The following is a 23,093-nucleotide window of genomic DNA, read 5'->3' on the forward strand; positions in this document are numbered from 1 at the left end:
TCCCCGTGTCCTCATATTTGTCCCCGTGTCTCCCTCCTCATCCCCGCGTCTCCCTCCTCCCCGTGTCTCCCTCCTCCTCCCCGTGTCTCCCTCCTCATCCCCGCGTCTCCCTCCTCCCCGTGTCTCCCTCCTCCTACCCGTGTCTCCCTCCTCTTGTCTCCCTCCTCCTACCCGTGTCTCCCTCCTCTTGTCTCCCTCCTCCTACCCGTGCCTCCCTCCTCTTGTCTCCCTCCTCGTCCCAGTGGTGGCCACTCTGCACGTGGCTGCCTGTAACCCATAACTGTGAAGCAGCCAGGGTTGGTGGATCACACACAGATGAGTTGTGAAACTCCCTTCTACTCGTGAGTGGGCGCCGAGGAGGAGCCGTGCCCTGGCTCGCCAGGGCACGGCAGTATAGCAAGTGGAGTCAGCGCCATCTGTTTATTCCATCTGTACTCCGATTTCCTCCCACGTGTATAAACACTTGTTGATTGACTGAAAACATCTACAAATAAAAACCCAAATTAGTAGGACCATCTTGAAAAAGACTCGTATGACTGTGACTCTGCTGGGTCAACAAGGAGAGTGTGTCTCCTCCTCCTCCCCGTGTCGCAATCCTCCCCGCGTCTCACTCTTCCCGGTGTCTCCCCCCGCCCCTCGTGCCCCCCCCCCCCCCGTGTCTCCCTCCCACCCCCCCCCCCGTGTCTCCCTCCCACCCCCCCCGTGTCTCCCTCCCACCCCCCCCGTGTCTCCCCCCCCGTGTCTCCCTCCCACCCCCGTGTCTCCCTCCCACCCCCCCCGTGTCTCCCTCCCACCCCCCCCCCGTGTCTCCCCCCCCCCGTGTCTCCCTCCCACCCCCCGTGTCTCCCTCCCACCCCCCCCCCCCGTGTCTCCCCCCCCCCCGTGTCTCCCTCCCACCCCCCCCCGTGTCTCCCTCCCACCCCCCCCCGTGTCTCCCTCCCACCGCCCCCCGTGTCTCCCTCCCACCCCCCCCGTGTCTCCCTCCCACCCCCCCCGTGTCTCCCCCCCCCCCGTGTCTCCCTCCCACCCCCCGTGTCTCCCTCCCACCCCCCGTGTCTCCCTCCCACCCCCCCCGTGTCTCCCTCCCACCCCTCCCCCGTGTCTCCCTCCCACCCCCCGTGTCTCCCTCCCCCCCCGTGACTCCCTCCCACCCCCGTGTCTCCCACCCCCCCCGTGTCTCCCTCCCACCCCCCGTGTCTCCCTCCCACCCCCCCCCCGTGTCTCCCTCCCACCTCCCCCGTGTCTCCCTCCCACCCCCCCCCCGTGTCTCCCTCCCACCGCCCCCCGTGTCTCCCTCCCACCCCCCCCCCCCGTGTCTCCCTCCCACCCCCCCCCCCGTGTCTCCCTCCCACCCCCCCCGTGTCCCCCCCCCCCCGTGTCTCCCTCCCACCCCCCGTGTCTCCCTCCCACCCCCCCCGTGTCTCCCTCCCACCCCTCCCCCGTGTCTCCCTCCCACCCCCCGTGTCTCCCTCCCCCCCCGTGACTCCCTCCCACCCCCGTGTCTCCCACCCCCCCCGTGTCTCCCTCCCACCCCCCGTGTCTCCCTCCCACCCCCCCCCCGTGTCTCCCTCCCACCCCTCCCCCGTGTCTCCCTCCCACCCCCCCCCGTGTCTCCCTCCCCCCCCGTGACTCCCTCCCACCCCCGTGTCTCCCACCCCCCCCCCCCCCCCGTGTCTCCCTCTCCCCCCCCCCGTGTCTCCCTCCCCCCCGCGTCTCCCCTCCCCCCCCCCCCCGCGTCTTCCTCCCTCCCACCCCCCCCGTGTCTCCCTCCCACCCCCCCGTGTCTCCCTCCCACCCCCCCGTGTCTCCCTCCCACCCCCGTGTCTCCCACCCCCCCCCCCTTTGTCTCCCTCCCTCCCCCCCGTGTTTCCCTCCCCCCCGCGTCTCCCTTTTCCACTCACTGCGCGTGAAGTCACTCCGGGCTTTTTCCGCGCTTTGAAAGTGGAGGAGGATGGGGGGTGGAGGAGGATGGGGGGTGGAGGAGGATGGGGGGGTGGAGGAGGATGGGGGGGTGGAGGAGGATGGGGGGGTGGAGGAGGATGGGGGGGTGGAGGAGGATGGGGGGGTGGAGGAGGATGGGGGGGTGGAGGAGGATGGGGGGGTGGAGGAGGATGGGGGGGTGGAGGAGGATGGGGGGGTGGAGGAGGATGGGGGGGTGGAGGAGGATGGGGGGGTGGAGGAGGATGGGGGGGTGGAGGAGGATGGGGGGGTGGAGGAGGATGGGGGGGTGGAGGAGGATGGGGGGTGGAGGAGGATGGTGGCCCGGGAGAGAGGGCGGGGCTACTCCTGTTGGGTGGAACTCGCGCACGTGACCGATTTGGGCCAATCGCGTGGCACTCAGGAGCTGTGAACGACTGCGAGGCTCGTTGCTTGGTGGCGCCAGTGTGAGGAAGCAGAAAAAGTCTCTACAATCCATCTCTAAAAGGTGACTAAAGTTCGCCATCCGTTACTTTCACCACCACCCTGTTGTGCGCTGACGTCGCCCGAGTCGATTAAGGTCGCATTATTGGGCTGCGGCGTTTTATTTTGTCCGGAGTCGTTCGCGTAAGCAGTGGCCCATTCACGGCGCGCCATGCGAGGCAGAATCGAGTTTCGCGGCTTTTTTTTAACAATCAATGGAGAGCGCGACGATTGTGGTTTATCTGCCATGTTTGTCTCGTCTTGTTGGAGTTACGAAGCGTCAGGGCATACTACTGCACGCGTTGCCGTAATTCGTGTTGAGGTTTCGCTTGCAAGTGGCTCGGTTGCGCTAGGCCGCAGGCTTTTTAGGCTTTTCCTAACTGCGTTCTCCGCCTCCCCCCTTCGCCCAGGCCCGGCAGCGCAGACATGGACATCAGGCCCAACCACACGATCTACATCAACAACCTCAACGAGAAGATCAAGAAGGATGGTGCGTGTCCACTCACACACACAAAGATCCCCGTGTAGCCTGAACAGACTGGTGGGGCAAGTGCTGTTAGCGAGTAGCAGCACCTATGAAGGTCGGCACTGTGGCACACGAGGTGGTGGGTCGCCAGCACCACCCTCGGCCGCCTTTGTCTCCCCAGTGGCGATGTTTACACACCGCACCAGCTACTAAATTGAGGCTGAGTCGACCAAGGAGAGGCCCAGGACCGGTCCAGATAATCGTCACTTGTGTTGGCCGTCAGCAGGAATCCAACTCGGGTTGCCAGGTTCGCGTCGCAGTGCGCTAATCGTGAGGGTTCTTTGGCCATACGTCGTCACCACGCCGGTCAGTGCGGGTTGGTGAAGGTGACGGAGGGAAGTTACAGAGCAACTCTCGATGTTGCTGTACTGCCTAAAACAAAAACTACAGTTTTAGTTCAACAGGTAAGGCCCACTGAGCTATGGAGCTCTGTTTAAGAAGCGACCTCGCCATCACACGTGACGGCTCAACGAAGTGGCGGCTTGTCACCATCCTCGTGTGGAAATGTAGTGCGGGGAGAGAGACACACAGACTCCAAATACACAGCAGGCGTGTGAGGATCGGGATCGAACTCAAAACCTCCTGTATACCAGGCGAGGCCGTTAACATCTCACCACCGTGGCGCTCTGCAAGCACAGCTGTAACACCTGGGCATGCATGGTGGTGGTGGTGGGATGGTCGCCCATCCAAGCACAAGGCTGCTCAAGCCGCGTTCTGGGTGATGTGGCCAGAGCCCCCAGCACAGAGATGTTTCAATAGAGAAGCCCGGTGGGATATCTCCAGCAGCAGCTGCCATGCCCCACTGCTGGATGAAGGCTCTCCCCATGCTATTGCCATCCCCTCATGGTCCAGCGCTGCCATCTTCCCACCTCGCTCTTGCGAGATGTTCACTACCTCGCCTGATATACAGGAGGTTGTAGGTTCGATCCCGAATCTGACCCCTGTATATTTGGAGTTTGCATTTCTCTCTCCCCGTGGTCACGTGGATTTTACTCCGGGTCCTCAACGTGTTTAGAGTATTTGGCTGCTATACATTTAAAATTATAAGCCACTTGGTTGAGCTATAATTTTTGATAGCCAGATCGCTTCTAAAAATAGTTATATAGCTCAGTGGGTCTTACCTGGTAAAATAATTAAAAGTGTAGTTCATAGTTTAGATCGTGTCCTTGCAGTGGTCTCCCACCAGCTGCCATTCCATCACCAGTCTGGGCCATCGGCCATCTTCCCACCTAGCAATGTCCTGCCCACGCCATTTTACATTATAAGATGCTCCGTGAAGTAAGATGGACTCAAACCAGAACATATGACTGGTGTCAATACAGTTAGAGATCCCCTGCATAACCATGACACAATGTTTGTGGAAGTGCTGTTATTGAGCACCTATCAAGGTCGGCACGGGACACCAGGGGATGGGTGGCCAGTACCATTCAGGCGGCCGCAATGGCACGCCCACTAATACCACACTTGGTACACTAACACGCACAACCAGGTTATAAGACACACTGCCAACTTTTGCCTTAAAAACAGCAGGCACGACGATTGTCGCTGCGATGGCTGTGGGTGGTTGTGTCGGTCATTTTACCGTCTTGGCGCCTGACAACTTGGGCCCCTCTCCGTGGGGACCCCAGGTCCACTTTATCAGCGCCAACAGAAAAGGTCCCCTCGCTTCCTGCCAGCCAGAAACACGTGGCCCGGCGGCTTGAATAGTGGTCCACAACCTTCGTTACATTGTCGTTACGATCGTAGTCGTCATCTCCAATAGGCTCCACTAGCACCTTTATCGCCTACATCACTCGGATATCATCACATCACAATTTTAATCGTCATCACCGCTATCATCGTCTCTACTATCAACTGCTCATCGCCGACATTGACTATTATCTCAACTGGTCCTGGGTCTTCCCTAGGGAAACTCTGCCTCAAATTAATACCTACTGCGGGGTGTGTAAACATTAAAGGTGGCCACCCACCCCTTCGTGTACCTTAGAAGCATTCATAGGTATTCACTTACAATACTTGCTCTGTTGTATGTTTGCTGAACTTCTTTCAAACTGTACATAAACAGCCGTGCTAATCGGAGGTGGTGTGGGGGAAGGGCAGCAAACTAAACAAAGTTCTAAATAAATTAGTTTTCAATTTGGATTTAAAAGTGCATAGCTCCAGTGGTTTCCAAATATCGGAAGAAAGAGCGTTCCAGACGGCCGCAAAAGCGCATCTAAAAGCGTGCAACGCAGTGACCGTCTTTGTTCGATGGCTAGTCAAAAGCCACTCCAAGGATGGCCAGAGTTTGCGAGATCTGCATGGTGTTGTAGTTCATTTGTGCAAGCACTCTGTGTGTGTGTATATGCACGGGGGATTTTTGTTAATTTAAGTAAGCAACTTGATCTTACCTTGCGGCATACGCCACGTGTTACATTACCCCATGGGCCACGTCCAAGCAGTACGTCCGGGAATGGGAAGGGATGTTCCCTCCACTTCCATGGTGAACTGAATGGGCCATATGGTGGCTCTGCCTTGAGGCCAGACGGACCAATCTTCTTGCTTATGTAGATGCAGAGCAACAACTACAATGTCACATTCAGGTGGTCATCACAGATACCCACGTCAGGAGTAGCAGAGTGTATCGCTGTGATGTCTCTTTCGTATTTGTGGATTGGTGCATTTCCTCGTTACACGTTGTACGGTCTGTTCTTGATGACCACAGTTACAGACTATGGGAGAGTTTTATATTTTGCATTGTGCACCAGGTTTCATCCGCATCCACTGCCATGGTTTGGGCAGTGGATGCGATTTAGGGTGGACCAGTGTGTCTACAATGGCTTGGTCCCTGTGTACACATCGGCGTTTCCTGGGGACAAAGAGGAGCCCATTGGTTCTCCTTTTTGTAAACTTTTCCACGTAGTAAATAGTCATTGGTTAAACAATGCAAGTGAATTGTGGGGAGTCTTTTAACCTTTGTAAATTTAATTGACTATTTTAATGGTTTTATTATTTGGGACTTTAGTAATCAGGAAAACTACGTGAAAGCATTGCATGCTTTCAGATACTCTTCTGCGGCCATCAGGAACACTTCTCTCCGATATTAGGAAGCCACTGGAGCTAGACAATTTTAAATCACCTAGATTTAAATTAATTTCTTCAGAATTGCTTTTTGTGTTTAGCTTGGTCTCCTTACCCCGCACCTCCGATTAGCACAGGTTGGCTACGTACGGTGGGAAAGAAGTTCAACATACATAAATACAGGATATTGTCATTTTTATGTATTTAATTGTGTAACTTGGATATACATACATTATATTGAGGTATTGAGTCTTGACTTGAATAGAGCCAAGGCGTCGACAGCATGGATGGCTGTGGTAAGAGACCCAGGCTGGAGGAAGCCGAGGAGGAGTGACACCTCGGAGCGAAGGTCGGCTGGGCGGCTCCCGCAGAGCTTCGCCTGCTGCCAGCAGAGGGGGCATTGTGAGGAGTCCCATGCGCCCACTCTCATCCAAAGACGTCTACGGTTTCCTCAACTCACTGTCTCGCTCTCCCTCCTGTATTCCTCTCTCTCCCCTTCTCTCTCTCGCCACGCCCCGTAGAGCTCAAGAAGTCTCTGTACGCCATCTTCTCGCAGTTTGGGCAGATCCTGGACATTGTGGCACTCAAGACGCTAAAGATGCGGGGCCAGGCCTTTGTGATCTTCAAGGAGATCAGCAGCGCAACCAACGCCCTACGCTCAATGCAGGGCTTCCCCTTCTATGACAAGCCCATGGTGAGAATCCTACAGCTCCAGCACCATCGCTAACTATTGAAACAATTTTTTTATTTTACCAGAAGCAACCTGGCCACAAATGAAAGCTCAACCAATTGGATTATCATGTGGAAATTCATAGCAGCCAAATACTCTAAATGTACGTTGATCTTAAATATGGAGGGAAAAACCAGAGGACCCGGAGAAAAATCCATGTGACCACTGATAGGGACACGCAAACTCAGAATATACAGCAGGCGTCAGGGTCGGGATCGAACCCACGACCTGCATACTAAGCGAGATAGTTCACGTCTCGCCACCGTGGCACCCACTCTCGCCGTTCCCACCACCGCCCTCGCCTCCTTGCGCAGCTTCCCGTGCTGCGACGAGCTCGTGGCTCGTAGAGGCAGGTGAAGGTTTGTGTGTGCGCACGCGCGCGAGATTCTTACGGTCAGTTGCAAGTGGCAGAGGCTCATAGAGGGGACAGACGGACGCTGGCTTGCAAGTGACACCGGGGCGGCGTGCATTCGCAGCGGATCCAGTACTCGAAGGTGGACTCGGACATCATCGCCAAGATGAAGGGCACCTTCGTGGAGCGTGAGAAGAAGAAGGATCGCAAGAAGAGCAAGGCCAAGGAGGATGCGGCGGCGGCTGCCAAGAAACCGGCCATCGCTCCCGCCGCTCCCATGGTGAGCGCGCGGGTGAGGGTGTGTGTATGGGGGTGGTGGTGTATAGGGGTGGTAGCATGTGTGTCGGGGTCGTGTGTGAGTAGGGGTCTTGTTTGTAGGGATGGTGGCATGTGTGTAGGGGTCTTGTTTGTAGGGATGGTGGCGTGTCTAGTGGTGGTATGTTGCGGGGTGTCGTGTGGATTGTTATTTGCGAGTTCACTCTCGCGAGTGTGTGCGTTGCGTGTGATCACGCCGCGTGTGCTGTGTCTGTGTTTCTACGCGCATTGACGCCGACGTGCGTGACCGTGCATGCAGGCCATGGCCCCCATGGTGGTGCAGCAGCCGCCCCCAATGCTGGGCATGCCCCCTGGGATGCCCGGAGCCCCCCCCGCCCTACATGCCCCCCCCGGGGATGATGGCGCCGGGCATGGTCCCCCCCCCCAGCAGGGGCTATGCCCCCCATGCAGGTATTGCCCCCCCCCCCCCATTCCTCGCATCCACCAACACAACTCGAACACAGTTGGGATTTGTGGAGTGCCTGCAGACGACTGCGTGTCAAGACGCATGGACAAGAGCATGAGTAGAGAAAGAGGTGGGGGGGATACGCTCAGGGCTCATACTATTGTGGTGGCGCTCGTGCTGGTGATTCGGGGTGGGACTGGTGGTACTCGTGGGTTAGGGGCTCGTAGGGTGGTAAGGCCGGTGCGAGGGGGTTAGGGCGAGTAAACTAAACTCCAAACTTTTTATTTTACCAGGCCCACTGAGCTATGTGGCTCTCTTTCAGAAGCAACCTGGCTATCACAAATTATAGCTCGACGAAGTGGCTTATCACATGGAAACATATCGCAGCTCAATGTGGAGCGAAAAACCGGAGGACCCGGAGGAAAATCCATGTGACCACGGGGAGAACATGCAAACTCCAAATATACAGCAGGCATCAGGGTCGGGATCGAACCCACTACCTGCTGCATACCAGGCGAGGTCGTTAACGTCGCGCCAACCATGACAAGATGTAGGTAGCAATGGGGCTAATGTGGTAGGGCTCTTCCTGGTGGGGTAAGGGATAAGGCTAGTGGGGTAGGGCTAGTACGTGGAGAGTTGGTTCAGGCAGGGATGGCGTAGCTTGTGGGGATGTATTGTTGCGTTGAATTGCGGTCAGGTCTGGTGTTGAGCGGGGAGGACGACGCTCCGATCCATCATCATTTGAAATCGGCGCTTGCTGCGTCTCGCCCAGAAATCACGCGCAGGAATCGATTACTTAGGACTTGTACAAATAGTCTGCTTGTTCGAGTTATTGTGTGATTGACTACAGCAGTCGTATGACTGGCCGCGCGTGCGACTGACTGCGACTGTGTAACTGCGCACAGCTGGCTGAGAACCCACCGAACCACATCCTGTTCCTGACAAGTCTACCCGAGGAGACAAGCGAGATGATGCTCTCCATGCTCTTCAACCAGTGCGTTGCTCCTCACCCGCCCGCTCACCTGCATGCTCATCGGCACGCTCAGCTGCTCGCTCGTTCAATTGCTCGCTCTGTTGCTCACTTTATTGCATACTCAGTCGCCCACTCAGTCACCGACTCAGTCGCTCACTCAGTTGCTCAATTGCACACTCAATCGCTCATTCAAATGTACTTTCAATCGCTCACTAAATTGCTCAATCACTCACTCAATCGCTCACTCAATTGCACATTCCCTCAATCACCATCGCTCACTCAATCACCCTTCAGCACACACACTCCACCCACCCATCTGCATCCCCCGCGTGCTAATTCCCGGCACGATCTTCTCCCGTGTGACGTGTGCTATAAACCCCCGAACCCGGACTGTAACCCAGGTTCCCAGGCTTCAAGGAGGTGCGTCTGGTTCCGGGGCGGCACGACATCGCCTTCGTGGAGTTTGAGAACGACGCGCAGGCCGGGGCGGCGCGCGACGCGCTGCAGGGATTCAAGATCACGCCGACCAACGCAATGAAGATCTCGTTCGCCAAGAAGTAGAACTTGCTGGGGGTGGGTGTGAGGGGGGGGGGGGGGCACGCCGGGGGGCCGCACTGTCCCACGCCAGTCGGGAGGTTTCTTGAGTAAAAGTGTAAAGGTTAGTTGGGGTTAGCGTCGAGTCCACGGCACCCCAGTGACCTCATCGCTAGTCCTGTTCACAATGGAACTGGCCAAACCTCTCCCGGTGGGTGTAGCCGGACCCTGCCGATGAGCCCCGGTGGCGATGGCGATAAACTGGCTGCCCAAGTTCATCACCCACATTTTGGTGAAGTTGATTTTGCCCGTCGCCTCTCCAGTTGACAATTGGGACACGCGGGGTTCATGAAACGGAATTAAGATCCGAGTTAACATTTCCCAATCTATACAGTGTTTTGAGAAGTGGATTGATGGCGCGGCGATTAGCACTCTGCGCCACGAACCCCCCCAGGCCCATGCGAGTTTTGATTTCCTGCCACGACTAACGTGTAAGTATAACATGGGGAACCGGTACCTGGCACCATGCCCGCCCACCACCTAGCAAATTGGCACGAGCCACGGTGGTGAAGTATGGGGGAAGGCAGCGATGTCACTGGAATTGCCCGCGAAAAGAGCACCGGACCGGTTTTTTATTTAAATTCCTCACGAATCTTCCGGCTTGTGTGGGACGTGGCCGCGCCCCGTGCGTGCCGCCCGCTACGAAAAGAGCCGTGTGTTGTGGTCCCCCATGTCCCCCCTTGGTTGCAGGTTCCCCGTTGTGTAATTATTTTTGCGCCGTGTGTGAAGCGGCACCAGCCTCTTGGGCGAGGGGACTCGTGGCTACCCACCCCCTGCAGCCCTCCACCCCCCCACCCCCCTTGCTGAGTCGCCAACGAAGGGGGGCAGCGGTGGTCATGTGACACGCGAAGAGACCAATCGGGGGGGGGGGGGGGGGTGGCCTCTCGCTGCCATCCAGCAGTGGAGCGGCGTCCTCGCCATGGAGCATGGAGACTTGCGACAGTTTTGATGAACGTGACGGCGAGGAGGTGACGGTGAGGATAATGGTGAGGATGATGAATATGACGGAGAAGATGAGAACAATTCTCAAAGTGATGACAGAGGTGATGTTGACGACATTGGCGATGACGGTAGCGACCGACGATGAGGACGACGGCGGGAGGAAGCGCCCTCCCCCGGACCGCAAATTGAGTCAAGGATGCCTCCGACGTCAAACTCGCTACCTCAACCTGGCTCCGGTTAAATTTGGACTTTGACCAACTGAGTGGCAACGCCACAGCCATTGTGAACCGCTTGAGCGAGAGGGAGCGGGGGGGGGGAGAAGTACCCATTGGTGCCCCCCCTCCCTCCGCGGCTCCCCCAACGCCGCGTTGACGTTGCAAAGCAGAGCGACTCGCAAAGTACCCATAGCTAGCGGGTAACGGCATTGACGCGCTCACCTCCCTCCCCGTGGTGTCGAGTCGACGCAGGTACGTGTGGTAAGTACCGCAGCCGCCTCCATTGCACCGCGGAGGGCGTCGCGTCGGCATCGTTGTCGCTGTCCGTGTCGTCATTTATGTCCATGTCGTGCCCAGTGTCGTCGTCGTCGCTGTCCGTGTCGTGCCCTCGGGGAGTCTCCACTCGGCTGCCGGGTCTGCGGGGAGCGGCGGCGCAGCGTTTGATGCGCCAATAACCCCAGCGAACCAAGTTCGATTCCCCGCTCACGGCCACCAACGCCAGTGCCGATTATCTGAACCTGTCCTGGGCCCTCCCCTACGTTGACTCGGCCACAAATGAGTACCTGGTTTGGTGCAATGTGTAAACATTTCCACAAGGAAACAGGCTTCCGGATGTGGCACTAGCCACGTCCCACCACCCTGGGCAGGATCGGCAACTGAGTGCAAACACGGCTTTTATTGTAGAAACATTGAAGCATTATCAGTGGACGTGTTAACACTAATGGAGTTGGCCAAGCATCCCAATATGGGGCCACGGAGCTTGGGCGATTGTTGGTGGTGCCGCTTGCGGACGCCTTCCCGCTCGTCTGTGTGGTCCCCCCCCCACGCCTCTGAATTTCGACGGAAACTTGCACAGTGCGGCATCGAGACTTTTGTGCTGTATGCCCATTCACTCAGACCGCAGACCCCTCGGCGCCACGGAGACTCCCTCGATGCGCCGACTCGACGGTTCGCGTGCGTGCGTGTGCGGCAACGGGCACTGAAAGAACAGATACTACAGAGTCGAGCAAGGGTTGGACACAGCACCCAGGGTCTGCCCCGTGCAGACATCGCACCTGGAGTCCAACGAGATCTCTGCGGTGGCAGCAGCAGCGGCGGCGGTGGGAGTGGTGGCAGCCACGCCAACCGCGGTGGGGGAGGGTAGCGCTCGCCAGCATCCCGAGGCGGGGGGGGAGGGTGGCGTGCGGTGGTGACGCTCGAGCCACGGCAAGAAGGGACCTGGGCTCGATTTCCAACTTGGGCATCTGTGTGGAGTCTTTCTGGTGGTGTGTCCCCCCTGTTCTGCGTGGGGTTTCTCCCAGAGCCATTGACGCAGCGTGACTGGTATTGGCCAAAAACAATAACTCTCGACCTGGAAATTGCACGTGTGAACACTTGTCAAGACCCTCCTAAAAACGGACAAACTTTTCCTAGGTGGACGAATAGTCAATCTATGTCATCGTTACGTCGCACAAGACAATTTCAGGAGGGGTCCTGCCAAGTTTCCACAATCGTGGCTGATGCTGCTGCTGTGTAATCTCAGCCAAGACGTGATTTGCCTGATAAGCTGCGTGGCATTTTTAGCTATGGGGAGTTGGAAACCAAGGAACTCTGACGCAGAATGAGGAGGGTGGGATCGGACAAACTCCACGAATCGAGTCCCAGAGCTTGTTGCTGCGAGACACGAGTGGCGCCACCGCGCCACCACCCACGCTGGGGGGGGGGGGGGTGCTTGGCTGCCTGTTTTGGTCGGGGGGGAACTGTTCACCGTGTGGATGATGGTCCCGAGTCTCCGCTGAGGAAGACGACGATTGCTGCTGCTGCTACCGCAGTTCTCTCCCGAGAGGCGATGGGTGGAGAATGTGGGGAGAGATTTGTTTTTATAAATAAAAGTTTTGCTACTTGTCCGGGTGTCCTTGGCTGCTACGTTGACGGTCACGTGGCCTCCGTCCCATGAGTCGGTGGCTTAACAAGAGCGGTGATTGCATGTTTGGCTCTTTCGAGCTGGTGGTCTGGATAATGCCCAGAGCGCCGTCTGTACGTGCAGTGCTGCACACCTGCGCCTTGTGAGCTGTTATGATTCTGGCTGCACGAATGGTTTTGTATGCTGTGTGTGGAATTTCTTTCGCACCGTGCGGGGCCAACCGTGTTAATCGGAGGTTCTGTGGTGTTGAGCTCTTGGCATGACGATGTGGGGGGGGGCTGCACTCGCCCGGCGGTGGTGGTCATGGACATGGCCTGCGGTTGGCGCTGGACGGCGAGGTTTGGTGGAACGAACGTGGCAAATTGTGGTGGGCGTCGAGGAGCCATACCCCGGCTTCCAAGAAGGCTCCAGCAGGTGGATTAAACTCCCATCTGTTTGGGATCGTTACCCCGTGCACGCGTGGGTTGCCCCCACCTAATTGGCTAAAAGACTTCACATGGATAGAGGACTGCAGAACTTGGCCAATTGGTAGCGCCGGCTCCACTGCCTGGCTGTGGTTCCTCGCCCCTCTTTGAGTCGCCCTCCAAGAGCGAGTGAATCCCGTGCGGTGGCGTCGCGTTCCGAGTTGACTACGAGGCGGGGGTTGGTGTTGCCGGAGCCGTGTAACACTCGCTCGAGGTTTCACTCCACCCTGGGCTGGAAGTGGAAGAGAGGCCCCGTGACGAGATGTCAACTACCTCGCCTGGTATACAAACGGTCGTGGGTTCGACGCTGACGCCTGCTGCTGTCTATTTGGGTTTACACATCTCCCCATGGTCGCGTGGATTTGTCTCCAGGCTGTCCCCGCTTTTGTTTTCCCCTCCACATTTAGGAATCCAACATCACGCGTTCCAGAGTAGTTTGGCTGCTGCTAGAAATGTCGAACACGACGATGAAAAGGCCGCTCGGTTGAGCTGTCATTTGCGATAGCCAGGTCGCTTCTGAAAAATGAATTGCGTAGCTCAGTGGGGCCTCACCTGGTGAAATGAGAAAGAACCCCACAATACGAGTTGCGATGGAAGGAGTTCACGGGCTCGACACGGTGGGCTGGTGGGGGGGGTGCCACATGCCGGCCCCGGGGCCCTTCGGCGAGACCTCCCTGCCCCGCCTGCTGCCGGGCCTCGTGCGCGTGATGCGGCCCAACACGGCGAGGCGGTCGGTGTGACGGTTCGATGTAATGCGGCACTCGCCGCTTCGCTCCGGGCACTCGGCGCTGGTCGTGCGCCTCCTCGTGGCTCTTCTATCGCGACTGCTCCCCTGGCTCTCTTCCTGTGTTTTCCCGTGAACTTCGCTCGTTGATTTCCTGTTTGGAGAACTCGTATTTGTGCTTCTGTATAGACACTTGTCGACTGTCGTCCACACCACTGCGTTCGTCCACCACGCGTGTGGTCACAACTGGCTTACCCACGTAGCAGACTGTCGGTGTTTAACTCTAGCAGGCCGACACCGCGTCAGAGCGCCATTGCCCAACACGTGGCGAGAGAGAGGAACCCCCCCCCCCCAGCGCTTACCTGGGGGTTGGCGAGTTTGTGTCGCCCGCATGCCCCAAGCAGCTTGTTTGACCGGATCGAGAGGGTTGAACGGGTGCGGTACGGGCTATTGAGATGACGCTGAGTGGACTTGTCGATGGCAAGTACCAGCGGTGTCAAGATCGGCCTCTGTGGAGCAGTTCGTGAAGGACGCTACTGGCGGGTTGGAGGCAGTCGCCCTCCAGGATCAGCGGAGGGACGCTCACAACAACGAGCGGAGCGCCGTGTGGTGCGCGGTAGGGAGCACGGTGCATCTGCCGGTCATCTCAGTCACCACTTGGCACCTGCTGGGTCTGATCCTGTCAGCGAGACCTTCGACACTTCACGTGGTCTCGGTGCACCTGGCCTGGCACAAGCGCCATGGTGACGTCACCGCATACTTAGTGGCGAGTGGCGGCGGCGTGGAGCGCTGCAGTCCGCTCGGCACGAAACCAAACGCAAGGCGCTGCCACCATCAGCGCCTCCTGCCAGCAGCAGTCGTGGTCAGTCTGCCACTGGGTGGTGGTGGTGGTAGTGCTCCTGCTGCCCTCTCGCGGGCGCTCACGGGGATGGCGGCGAGAGCAACGAGGGCGAGATCGTGGCCCGGCGACCACGCGTAGCAGGGGTAGGGGGTCGTGCCCAGGGGTCGTCTTCTGGGCTCTAAATGGGAGGTCAGTCACCCTGCTGCTGCTGCCGCCGCCGCCGACTCTGTGGCTGATGGGGCGCTCTCCCACACGCCGGGGGCCGTCTCAGGGCGCATCGTTGTCATCTCGACACTTTTGAGAAGCCCCCCCTCCCACTTCCAGTGGCAGCTGTCCCTGTGCGGTGGAACAAGGGTGGGGGGGCTGGCCAGCGGGCGGGCGTCAGTCCTCCAGTCGGGGATGTCGATCGCTGCTGCTGCTGGGGATGCTCTTGAGCCCCATGGGGTCACTTGGGACCGGGTGTCGACACCTCGTCTGCAGAGCCACGTGGATCCCCTCCGCTCGTCTTTCCCCTCATCTCTCACTGTCACCTCCCTCTCACTGTCACTCACCTCCCTCTCACTGTCACTCACCTCCCTCTCAGTGTCACTCACCTCCCTCGCACTGTCACTCAGCTCCCACTCACTGTCACTCACCTCCCTCTCAGTGTCACTCACCTCCCTCTCACTGTCACTCACCTCCCTCTCACTGTCACTCACCTCCCACTCACTGTCACTCGCCTCCCTCTCACTGTCACTCACCTCCCACTCACTGTCACTCACCTCCCTCTCACTGTCACTCACCTCCCTCTCAGTGTCACTCACCTCCCTCGCACTGTCACTCACCTCCCACTCACTGTCACTCACCTCCCTCTCAGTGTCACTCACCTCCCTCTCACTGTCACCTCCCTCTCACTGTCACTCACCTCCCTCTCAGTGTCACTCACCTCCCTCTCACTGTCACTCACCTCCATCTCACTGCCACTCACCTCCCTCTCACTGTCACTCACCTCCCTCTCAGTGTCACTCACCTCCCTCTCAGTGTCACTCACCTTCCTCTCACCTGTCACTCACCTCCCTCTCACTGTCACTCACCTCCCTCTCAGTGTCACTCACCTCCCTCTCAGTGTCACTCACCTCCCTCTCACTGTCACTCACCTCCCTCTCACTGTCACTCACCTCCCTCTCAGTGTCACTCACCTCCCTCTCAGTGTCACTCACCTCCCTGTCACTGTCACTCACCTCCCTCTCAGTGTCACTCACCTCCCTCTCACTGTCACTCACCTCCCTCTCACAGTCACTCACCTCCCTCTCACTGTCACTCACCTCCATCTCACTGCCACTCACCTCCCTCTCACTGTCACTCACCTCCCTCTCAGTGTCACTCACCTCCCTCTCACCTGTCACTCACCTCCCTCTCACTGTCACTCACCTCCCTCTCACTGTCACTCACCTCCCTCTCAGTGTCACTCACCTCCCTCTCACTGTCACTCACCTCCCTCTCAGTGTCACTCACCTCCCTCTCACTGTCACTCACCTCCCTCTCACTGTCACTCACCTCCCTCTCACTGTCACTCACCTCCATCTCACTGCCACTCACCTCCCTCTCACTGTCACTCACCTCCCTCTCAGTGTCACTCACCTCCATCTCACTGCCACTCACCTCCCTCTCACTGTCACTCACCTCCCTCTCAGTGTCACTCACCTCCCTCTCACCTGTCACTCACCTCCCTCTCACTGTCACTCACCTCCCTCTCACTGTCACTCACCTCCCTCTCACTGTCACTCACCTCCCTCTCAGTGTCACTCACCTCCCTCTCACTGTCACTCACCTCCCTCTCAGTGTCACTCACCTGCCTCTCACTGTCACTCACCTCCCTCTCAGTGTCACTCACCTCCCTCTCACTGTCACTCACCTCCCTCTCAGTGTCACTCACCTCCCTCTCACCTGTCACTCACCTCCCTCTCACTGTCACTCACCTCCCTCTCACTGTCACTCACCTCCCTCTCAGTGTCACTCACCTCCCTCTCACCTCCCTCTCAGTGTCACTCACCTCCCTCTCACTGTCACTCACCTCCCTCTCACTGTCACTCACCTCCCTCTCACTGTCACTCACCTCCCTCTCAGTGTCACTCACCTCCCTCTCACCTCCCTCTCAGTGTCACTCACCTCCCTCTCACTGTCACTCACCTCCATCTCACTGCCACTCACCTCCCTCTCACTGTCACTCACCTCCCTCTCAGTGTCACTCACCTCCCTCTCAGTGTCACTCACCTCCCTCTCACCTGTCACTCACCTCCCTCTCACTGTCACTCACCTCCCTCTCAGTGTCACTCACCTCCCTCTCAGTGTCACTCACCTCCCTCTCAGTGTCACTCACCTCCCTCTCACCTCCCTCTCAGTGTCACTCACCTCCCTCTCACTGTCACTCACCTCCCTCTCACTGTCACTCACCTCCCTCTCACTGTCACTCACCTCCCTCTCAGTGTCACTCACCTCCCTCTCACTGTCACTCACCTCCCTCTCAGTGTCACTCACCTCCCTCTCACTGTCACTCACCTCCCTCTCAGTGTCACTCACCTCCCTCTCACCTCCCTCTCAGTGTCACTCACCTCCCTCTCACTGTCACTCACCTCCCTCTCACCGTCACTCACCTCCCTCTCACCTCCCTCTCAGTGTCACTCACCTCCCTCTCACCTCCCTCTCAGTGTCACTCACCTCTCTCTCACTGTCACTCACCTCCCTCTCACCTGTCACTCACCTCCCTCTCACTGTCACTCACCTCCCTCTCACCTCCCTCTCAGTGTCACTCACCTCCCTCTCGCTGTCACTCACCTCCCTGTCACTGTCACTCACCTCCCTCTCACCGTCACTCACCTCCCTCTCACCGTCACTCACCTCCTCAGTGTCACTCACCTCCCTCTCACTGTCACTCACCTCCCTCTCAGTGTCACTCACCTCCCTCTCACCGTCACTCACCTCCCTCTCAGTATCACTCACCTCCCTCTCAGTGTCACTCACCTCCCTCTCAGTGTCACTCACCTCCCTCTCACTGTCACTCACCTCCCTCTCAGTGTCACTCACCTCCCTCTCACCGTCACTCACCTCCCTCTCACCGTCACTCACCTCCCTCTCAGTGTCACTCACCTCCCTCTCACTGTCACTCACCTCCATCTCACTGCCACTCACCTCCCTCTCACTGTCACTCACCTCCCTCTCAGTGTCACTCACCTCCCTCTCACCTGTCACTCACCTCCCTCTCACTGTCACTCACCTCCCTCTCACTGTCACTCACCTCCCTCTCAGTGTCACTCACCTCCCTCTCACTGTCACTCACCTCCCTCTCAGCGTCACTCACCTCCCTCTCACTGTCACTCACCTCCCTCTCACTGTCACTCACCTCCCTCTCACTGTCACTCACCTCCATCTCACTGCCACTCACCTCCCTCTCACTGTCACTCACCTCCCTCTCAGTGTCACTCACCTCCCTCTCACCTGTCACTCACCTCCCTCTCACTGTCACTCACCTCCCTCTCACTGTCACTCACCTCCCTCTCAGTGTCACTCACCTCCCTCTCACTGTCACTCACCTCCCTCTCAGTGTCACTCACCTCCCTCTCACTGTCACTCACCTCCCTCTCAGTGTCACTCACCTCCCTCTCACTGTCACTCACCTCCCTCTCAGTGTCACTCACCTCCCTCTCACCTGTCACTCACCTCCCTCTCACTGTCACTCACCTCCCTCTCACTGTCACTCACCTCCCTCTCAGTGTCACTCACCTCCCTCTCACCTCCCTCTCAGTGTCACTAACCTCCCTCTCACTGTCACTCACCTCCCTCTCACTGTCACTCACCTCCCTCTCAGTGTCACTCACCTCCCTCTCACCTCCCTCTCAGTGTCACTCACCTCCCTCTCACTGTCACTCACCTCCATCTCACTGCCACTCACCTCCCTCTCACTGTCACTCACCTCCCTCTCAGTGTCACTCACCTCCCTCTCAGTGTCACTCACCTCCCTCTCACCTGTCACTCACCTCCCTCTCACTGTCACTCACCTCCCTCTCAGTGTCACTCACCTCCCTCTCAGTGTCACTCACCTCCCTCTCAGTGTCACTCACCTCCCTCTCACCTCCCTCTCAGTGTCACTCACCTCCCTCTCACTGTCACTCACCTCCCTCTCACTGTCACTCACCTCCCTCTCACTGTCACTCACCTCCCTCTCAGTGTCACTCACCTCCCTCTCACTGTCACTCACCTCCCTCTCAGTGTCACTCACCTCCCTCTCACTGTCACTCACCTCCCTCTCAGTGTCACTCACCTCCCTCTCACCTCCCTCTCAGTGTCACTCACCTCCCTCTCACTGTCACTCACCTCCCTCTCACCGTCACTCACCTCCCTCTCACCTCCCTCTCAGTGTCACTCACCTCCCTCTCACCTCCCTCTCAGTGTCACTCACCTCTCTCTCACTGTCACTCACCTCCCTCTCACCTGTCACTCACCTCCCTCTCACTGTCACTCACCTCCCTCTCACCTCCCTCTCAGTGTCACTCACCTCCCTCTCGCTGTCACTCACCTCCCTGTCACTGTCACTCACCTCCCTCTCACCGTCACTCACCTCCCTCTCACCGTCACTCACCTCCCTCTCAGTGTCACTCACCTCCCTCTCACTGTCACTCACCTCCCTCTCAGTGTCACTCACCTCCCTCTCACCGTCACTCACCTCCCTCTCAGTATCACTCACCTCCCTCTCAGTGTCACTCACCTCCCTCTCAGTGTCACTCACCTCCCTCTCACTGTCACTCACCTCCCTCTCAGTGTCACTCACCTCCCTCTCACCGTCACTCACCTCCCTCTCACCGTCACTCACCTCCCTCTCAGTGTCACTCACCTCCCTCTCACTGTCACTCACCTCCCTCTCAGTGTCACTCACCTCCCTCTCACCGTCACTCACCTCCCTCTCAGTGTCACTCACCTCCCTCTCAGTGTCACTCACCTCCCTCTCACTGTCACTCACCTCCCTCTCAGTGTCACTCACCTCCCTCTCACTGTCACTCACCTCCCTGTCACTGTCACTCACCTCCCTCTCACCGTCACTCACCTCCCTCTCACCGTCACTCACCTCCCTCTAAGTGTCACTCACCTCCCTCTCAGTGTCACTCACGTCCCTCTCAGTGTCACTCACCTCCCTCTCACTGTCACTCACCTCCCTCTCAGTGTCACTCACCTCCCTCTCACCGTCACTCACCTCCCTCTCACCTGTCACTCACCTCCCTCTCACTGTCACTCACCTCCCTCTCACCTCCCTCTCACTGTCACTCACCTCCCTCTCACCTCCCTCTCAGTGTCACTCACCTCCCTCTCACTGTCACTCACCTCCCTCTCAGTGTCACTCACCTCCCTCTCACCTGTCACTCACCTCCCTCTCACTGTCACTCACCTCCCTCTCACCTCCCTCTCACTGTCACTCACCTCCCTGTCACTGTCACTCACCTCCCTCTCAGTGTCACTCACCTCCCTCTCACTGTCACTCACCTCCCTCTCAGTGTCACTCACCTCCCTCTCACTGTCACTCACCTCCCTCTCAGTGTCACTCACCTCCCTCTCAGAGTCACTCACCTCCCTCTCACTGTCACTCACCTCCTTCTCAGTGTCACTCACCTCCCTCTCACCGTCACTCACCTCCCTCTCAGTGTCACTCACCTCCCTCTCAGTGTCACTCACCTCCCTCTCACTGTCACTCACCTCCCTCTCAGTGTCACTCACCTCCCTCTCACTGTCACTCACCTCCCTGTCACTGTCACTCACCTCCCTCTCACCGTCACTCACCTCCCTCTCACCGTCACTCACCTCCCTCTCAGTGTCACTCACCTCCCTCTCAGTGTCACTCACCTCCCTCTCACTGTCACCTCCCTCTCAGTGTCACTCACCTCCCTCTCACCGTCACTCACCTCCCTCTCACCTGTCACTCACCTCCCTCTCACTGTCACTCACCTCCCTCTCACCTCCCTCTCAGTGTCACTCACCTCCCTCTCACCTCCCTCTCAGTGTCACTCACCTCCCTCTCACTGTCACTCACCTCCCTCTCAGTGTCACTCACCTCCCTCTCACCTGTCACTCACCTCCCTCTCACTGTCACTCACCTCCCTCTCACCTCCCTCTCACTGTCACTCACCTCCCTGTCACTGTCACTCACCTCCCTCTCAGTGTCACTCACCTCCCTCTCAGTGTCACTCACCTCCCTCTCACTGTCACTCACCTCCCTCTCAGAGTCACTCACCTCCCTCTCACTGTCACTCACCTCCCTCTCAGTGTCACTCACCTCCCTCTCACCGTCACTCACCTCCCTCTTAGTGTCACTCACCTCCCTCTCACTGTCACTCACCTCCCTCTCAGTGTCACTCACCTCCCTCTCACCGTCACTCACCTCCCTCTCACCGTCACTCACCTCCCTCTCAGTGTCACTCACCTCCCTCTCACCGTCACTCACCTCCCTCTCAGTGTCACTCACCTCCCTCTCACTGTCACTCACCTCCCTCTCAGTGTCACTCACCTTCCTCTCACTGTCACTCACCTGCCTCTCAGTGTCACTCACCTCCCTCTCACTGTCACTCACCTCCCTCTCACTGTCACTCACCTCCCTCTCAGTGTCACTCACCTCCCTCTCACTGTCACTCACCTCCCTCTCATCGTCACTCACCTCCCTCTCAGTGTCACTCACCTCCCTCTCACTGTCACTCACCTCCCTCTCACCGTCACTCACCTCCCTCTCACTGTCACTCACCTCCCTCTCAGTGTCACTCACCTCCCTCTCACCGTCACTCACCTCCCTCTCAGTGTCACTCACCTCCCTCTCACTGTCACTCACCTCCCTTTCAGTGTCACTCACCTCCCTCTCACTGTCACTCACCTCCCTCTCAGTGTCACTCACCTCCCTCTCACTGTCACTCACCTCCCTCTCACCGTCACTCACCTCCCTCTCAGTGTCACTCACCTCCCTCTCACCGTCACTCACCTCCCTCTCAGTGTCACTCACCTCCCTCTCACTGTCACTCACCTCCCTCTCAGTGTCACTCACCTCCCTCTCACTGTCACTCACCTCCCTCTCAGTGTCACTCACCTCCCTCTCAGTGTCACTCACCTCCCTCTCACTGTCACTCACCTCCCTCTCACTGTCACTCACCTCCCTCTCAGTGTCACTCACCTCCCTCTCACTGTCACTCACCTCCCTCTCAGTGTCACTCACCTCCCTCTCACTGTCACTCACCTCCCTCTCACCTCCCTCTCAGTGTCACTCACCTCCCTCTCACTGTCACTAACCTCCCTGTCACTGTCACTCACCTCCCTCTCACCGTCACTCACCTCCCTCTCACCGTCACTCACCTCCTTCTCAGTGTCACTCACCTCCCTCTCACTGTCACTCACCTCCCTCTCAGTGTCACTCACCTCCCTCTCACTGTCACTCACCTCCCTCTCACTGTCACTCACCTCCCTCTCAGTGTCACTCACCTCCCTCTCACCGTCACTCACCTCCCTCTCACTGTCACTCACCTCCCTCTCACTGTCACTCACCTCCCTCTCAGTGTCACTCACCTCCCTCTCACTGTCACTCACCTCCCTCTCACCGTCACTCACCTCCCTTTCAGTGTCACTCACCTCCCTCTCAGTGTCACTCACCTCCCTCTCAGTGTCACTCACCTCCCTCTCAGTGTCACTCACCTCCCTCTGACTGTCACTCACCTCCCTCTCACTGTCAATCACCTCCCTCTCAGTGTCACTCACCTACCTCTCACTGTCACTCACCTCCCTCTCACTGTCACTCACCTCCCTCTCAGTGTCACTCACCTCCCTCTCAGTGTCACTCACCTCCCTCTCAGTGTCACTCACCTCCCTCTCACCGTCACTCACCTCCCTCTCACCGTCACTCACCTCCCTCTCACTGTCACTCACCTCCTTCTCAGTGTCACTCACCTCCCTCTCACTGTCACTCACCTCCCTCTCACTGTCACTCACCTCCCTCTCAGTGTCACTCACCTCCCTCTCACTGTCACTCACCTCCCTCTCACCGTCACTCACCTCCCTCTCACTGTCACTCACCTCCCTCTCAGTGTCACTCACCTGCCTCTCACTTTCACTCACCTCCCTATCAGTGTCACTCACCTCCCTCTCACTGTCACTCACCTCCCTCTCAGTGTCACTCACCTCCCTCTCAGTGTCACTCACCTCCCTCTCACCGTCACTCACCTCCCTCTCACCGTCACTCACCTCCCTCTCAGTGTCACTCACCTCCCTCTCACCGTCACTCACCTCCCTCTCAGTGTCACTCACCTCCCTCTCACTGTCACTCACCTCCCTCTCAGTGTCACTCACCTTCCTCTCACTGTCACTCACCTCCCTCTCAGTGTCACTCACCTCCCTCTCACTGTCACTCACCTCCCTCTCACTGTCACTCACCTCCCTCTCAGTGTCACTCACCTCCCTCTCACTGTCACTCACCTCCCTCTCATCGTCACTCACCTCCCTCTCAGTGTCACTCACCTCCCTCTCACTGTCACTCACCTCCCTCTCACCGTCACTCACCTCCCTCTCACTGTCACTCACCTCCCTCTCAGTGTCACTCACCTCCCTCTCAGTGTCACTCACCTCCCTCTCACCGTCACTCACCTCCCTCT

The 23,093-nt window shown here is 58.0% G+C and overlaps 1 protein-coding gene across 1 annotated transcript; it reads left to right on the top strand.

Moving 5' to 3' along the window:
* The first annotated feature begins 2,326 nt into the window (after nt 1-2,326).
* On the top strand, nt 2,327-9,350 carry LOC144734574 (U1 small nuclear ribonucleoprotein A-like). Its single transcript, XM_078616819.1, is given in 9 exon segments — nt 2,327-2,425; nt 2,811-2,890; nt 6,508-6,680; nt 7,193-7,348; nt 7,643-7,711; nt 7,713-7,760; nt 7,762-7,794; nt 8,695-8,783; nt 9,164-9,350. Coding segments are annotated over 8 exon segments (792 nt in total). The 5' UTR covers nt 2,327-2,425; nt 2,811-2,826; the 3' UTR covers nt 9,324-9,350.
* The last annotated feature ends 13,743 nt before the right edge of the window (nt 9,351-23,093 follow it).

Source organism: Lampetra planeri, chromosome 52 (assembly GCF_965212315.1).
Source record: "Lampetra planeri chromosome 52, kcLamPlan1.2.h2, whole genome shotgun sequence".
NCBI lineage: Eukaryota > Metazoa > Chordata > Hyperoartia > Petromyzontiformes > Petromyzontidae > Lampetra > Lampetra planeri.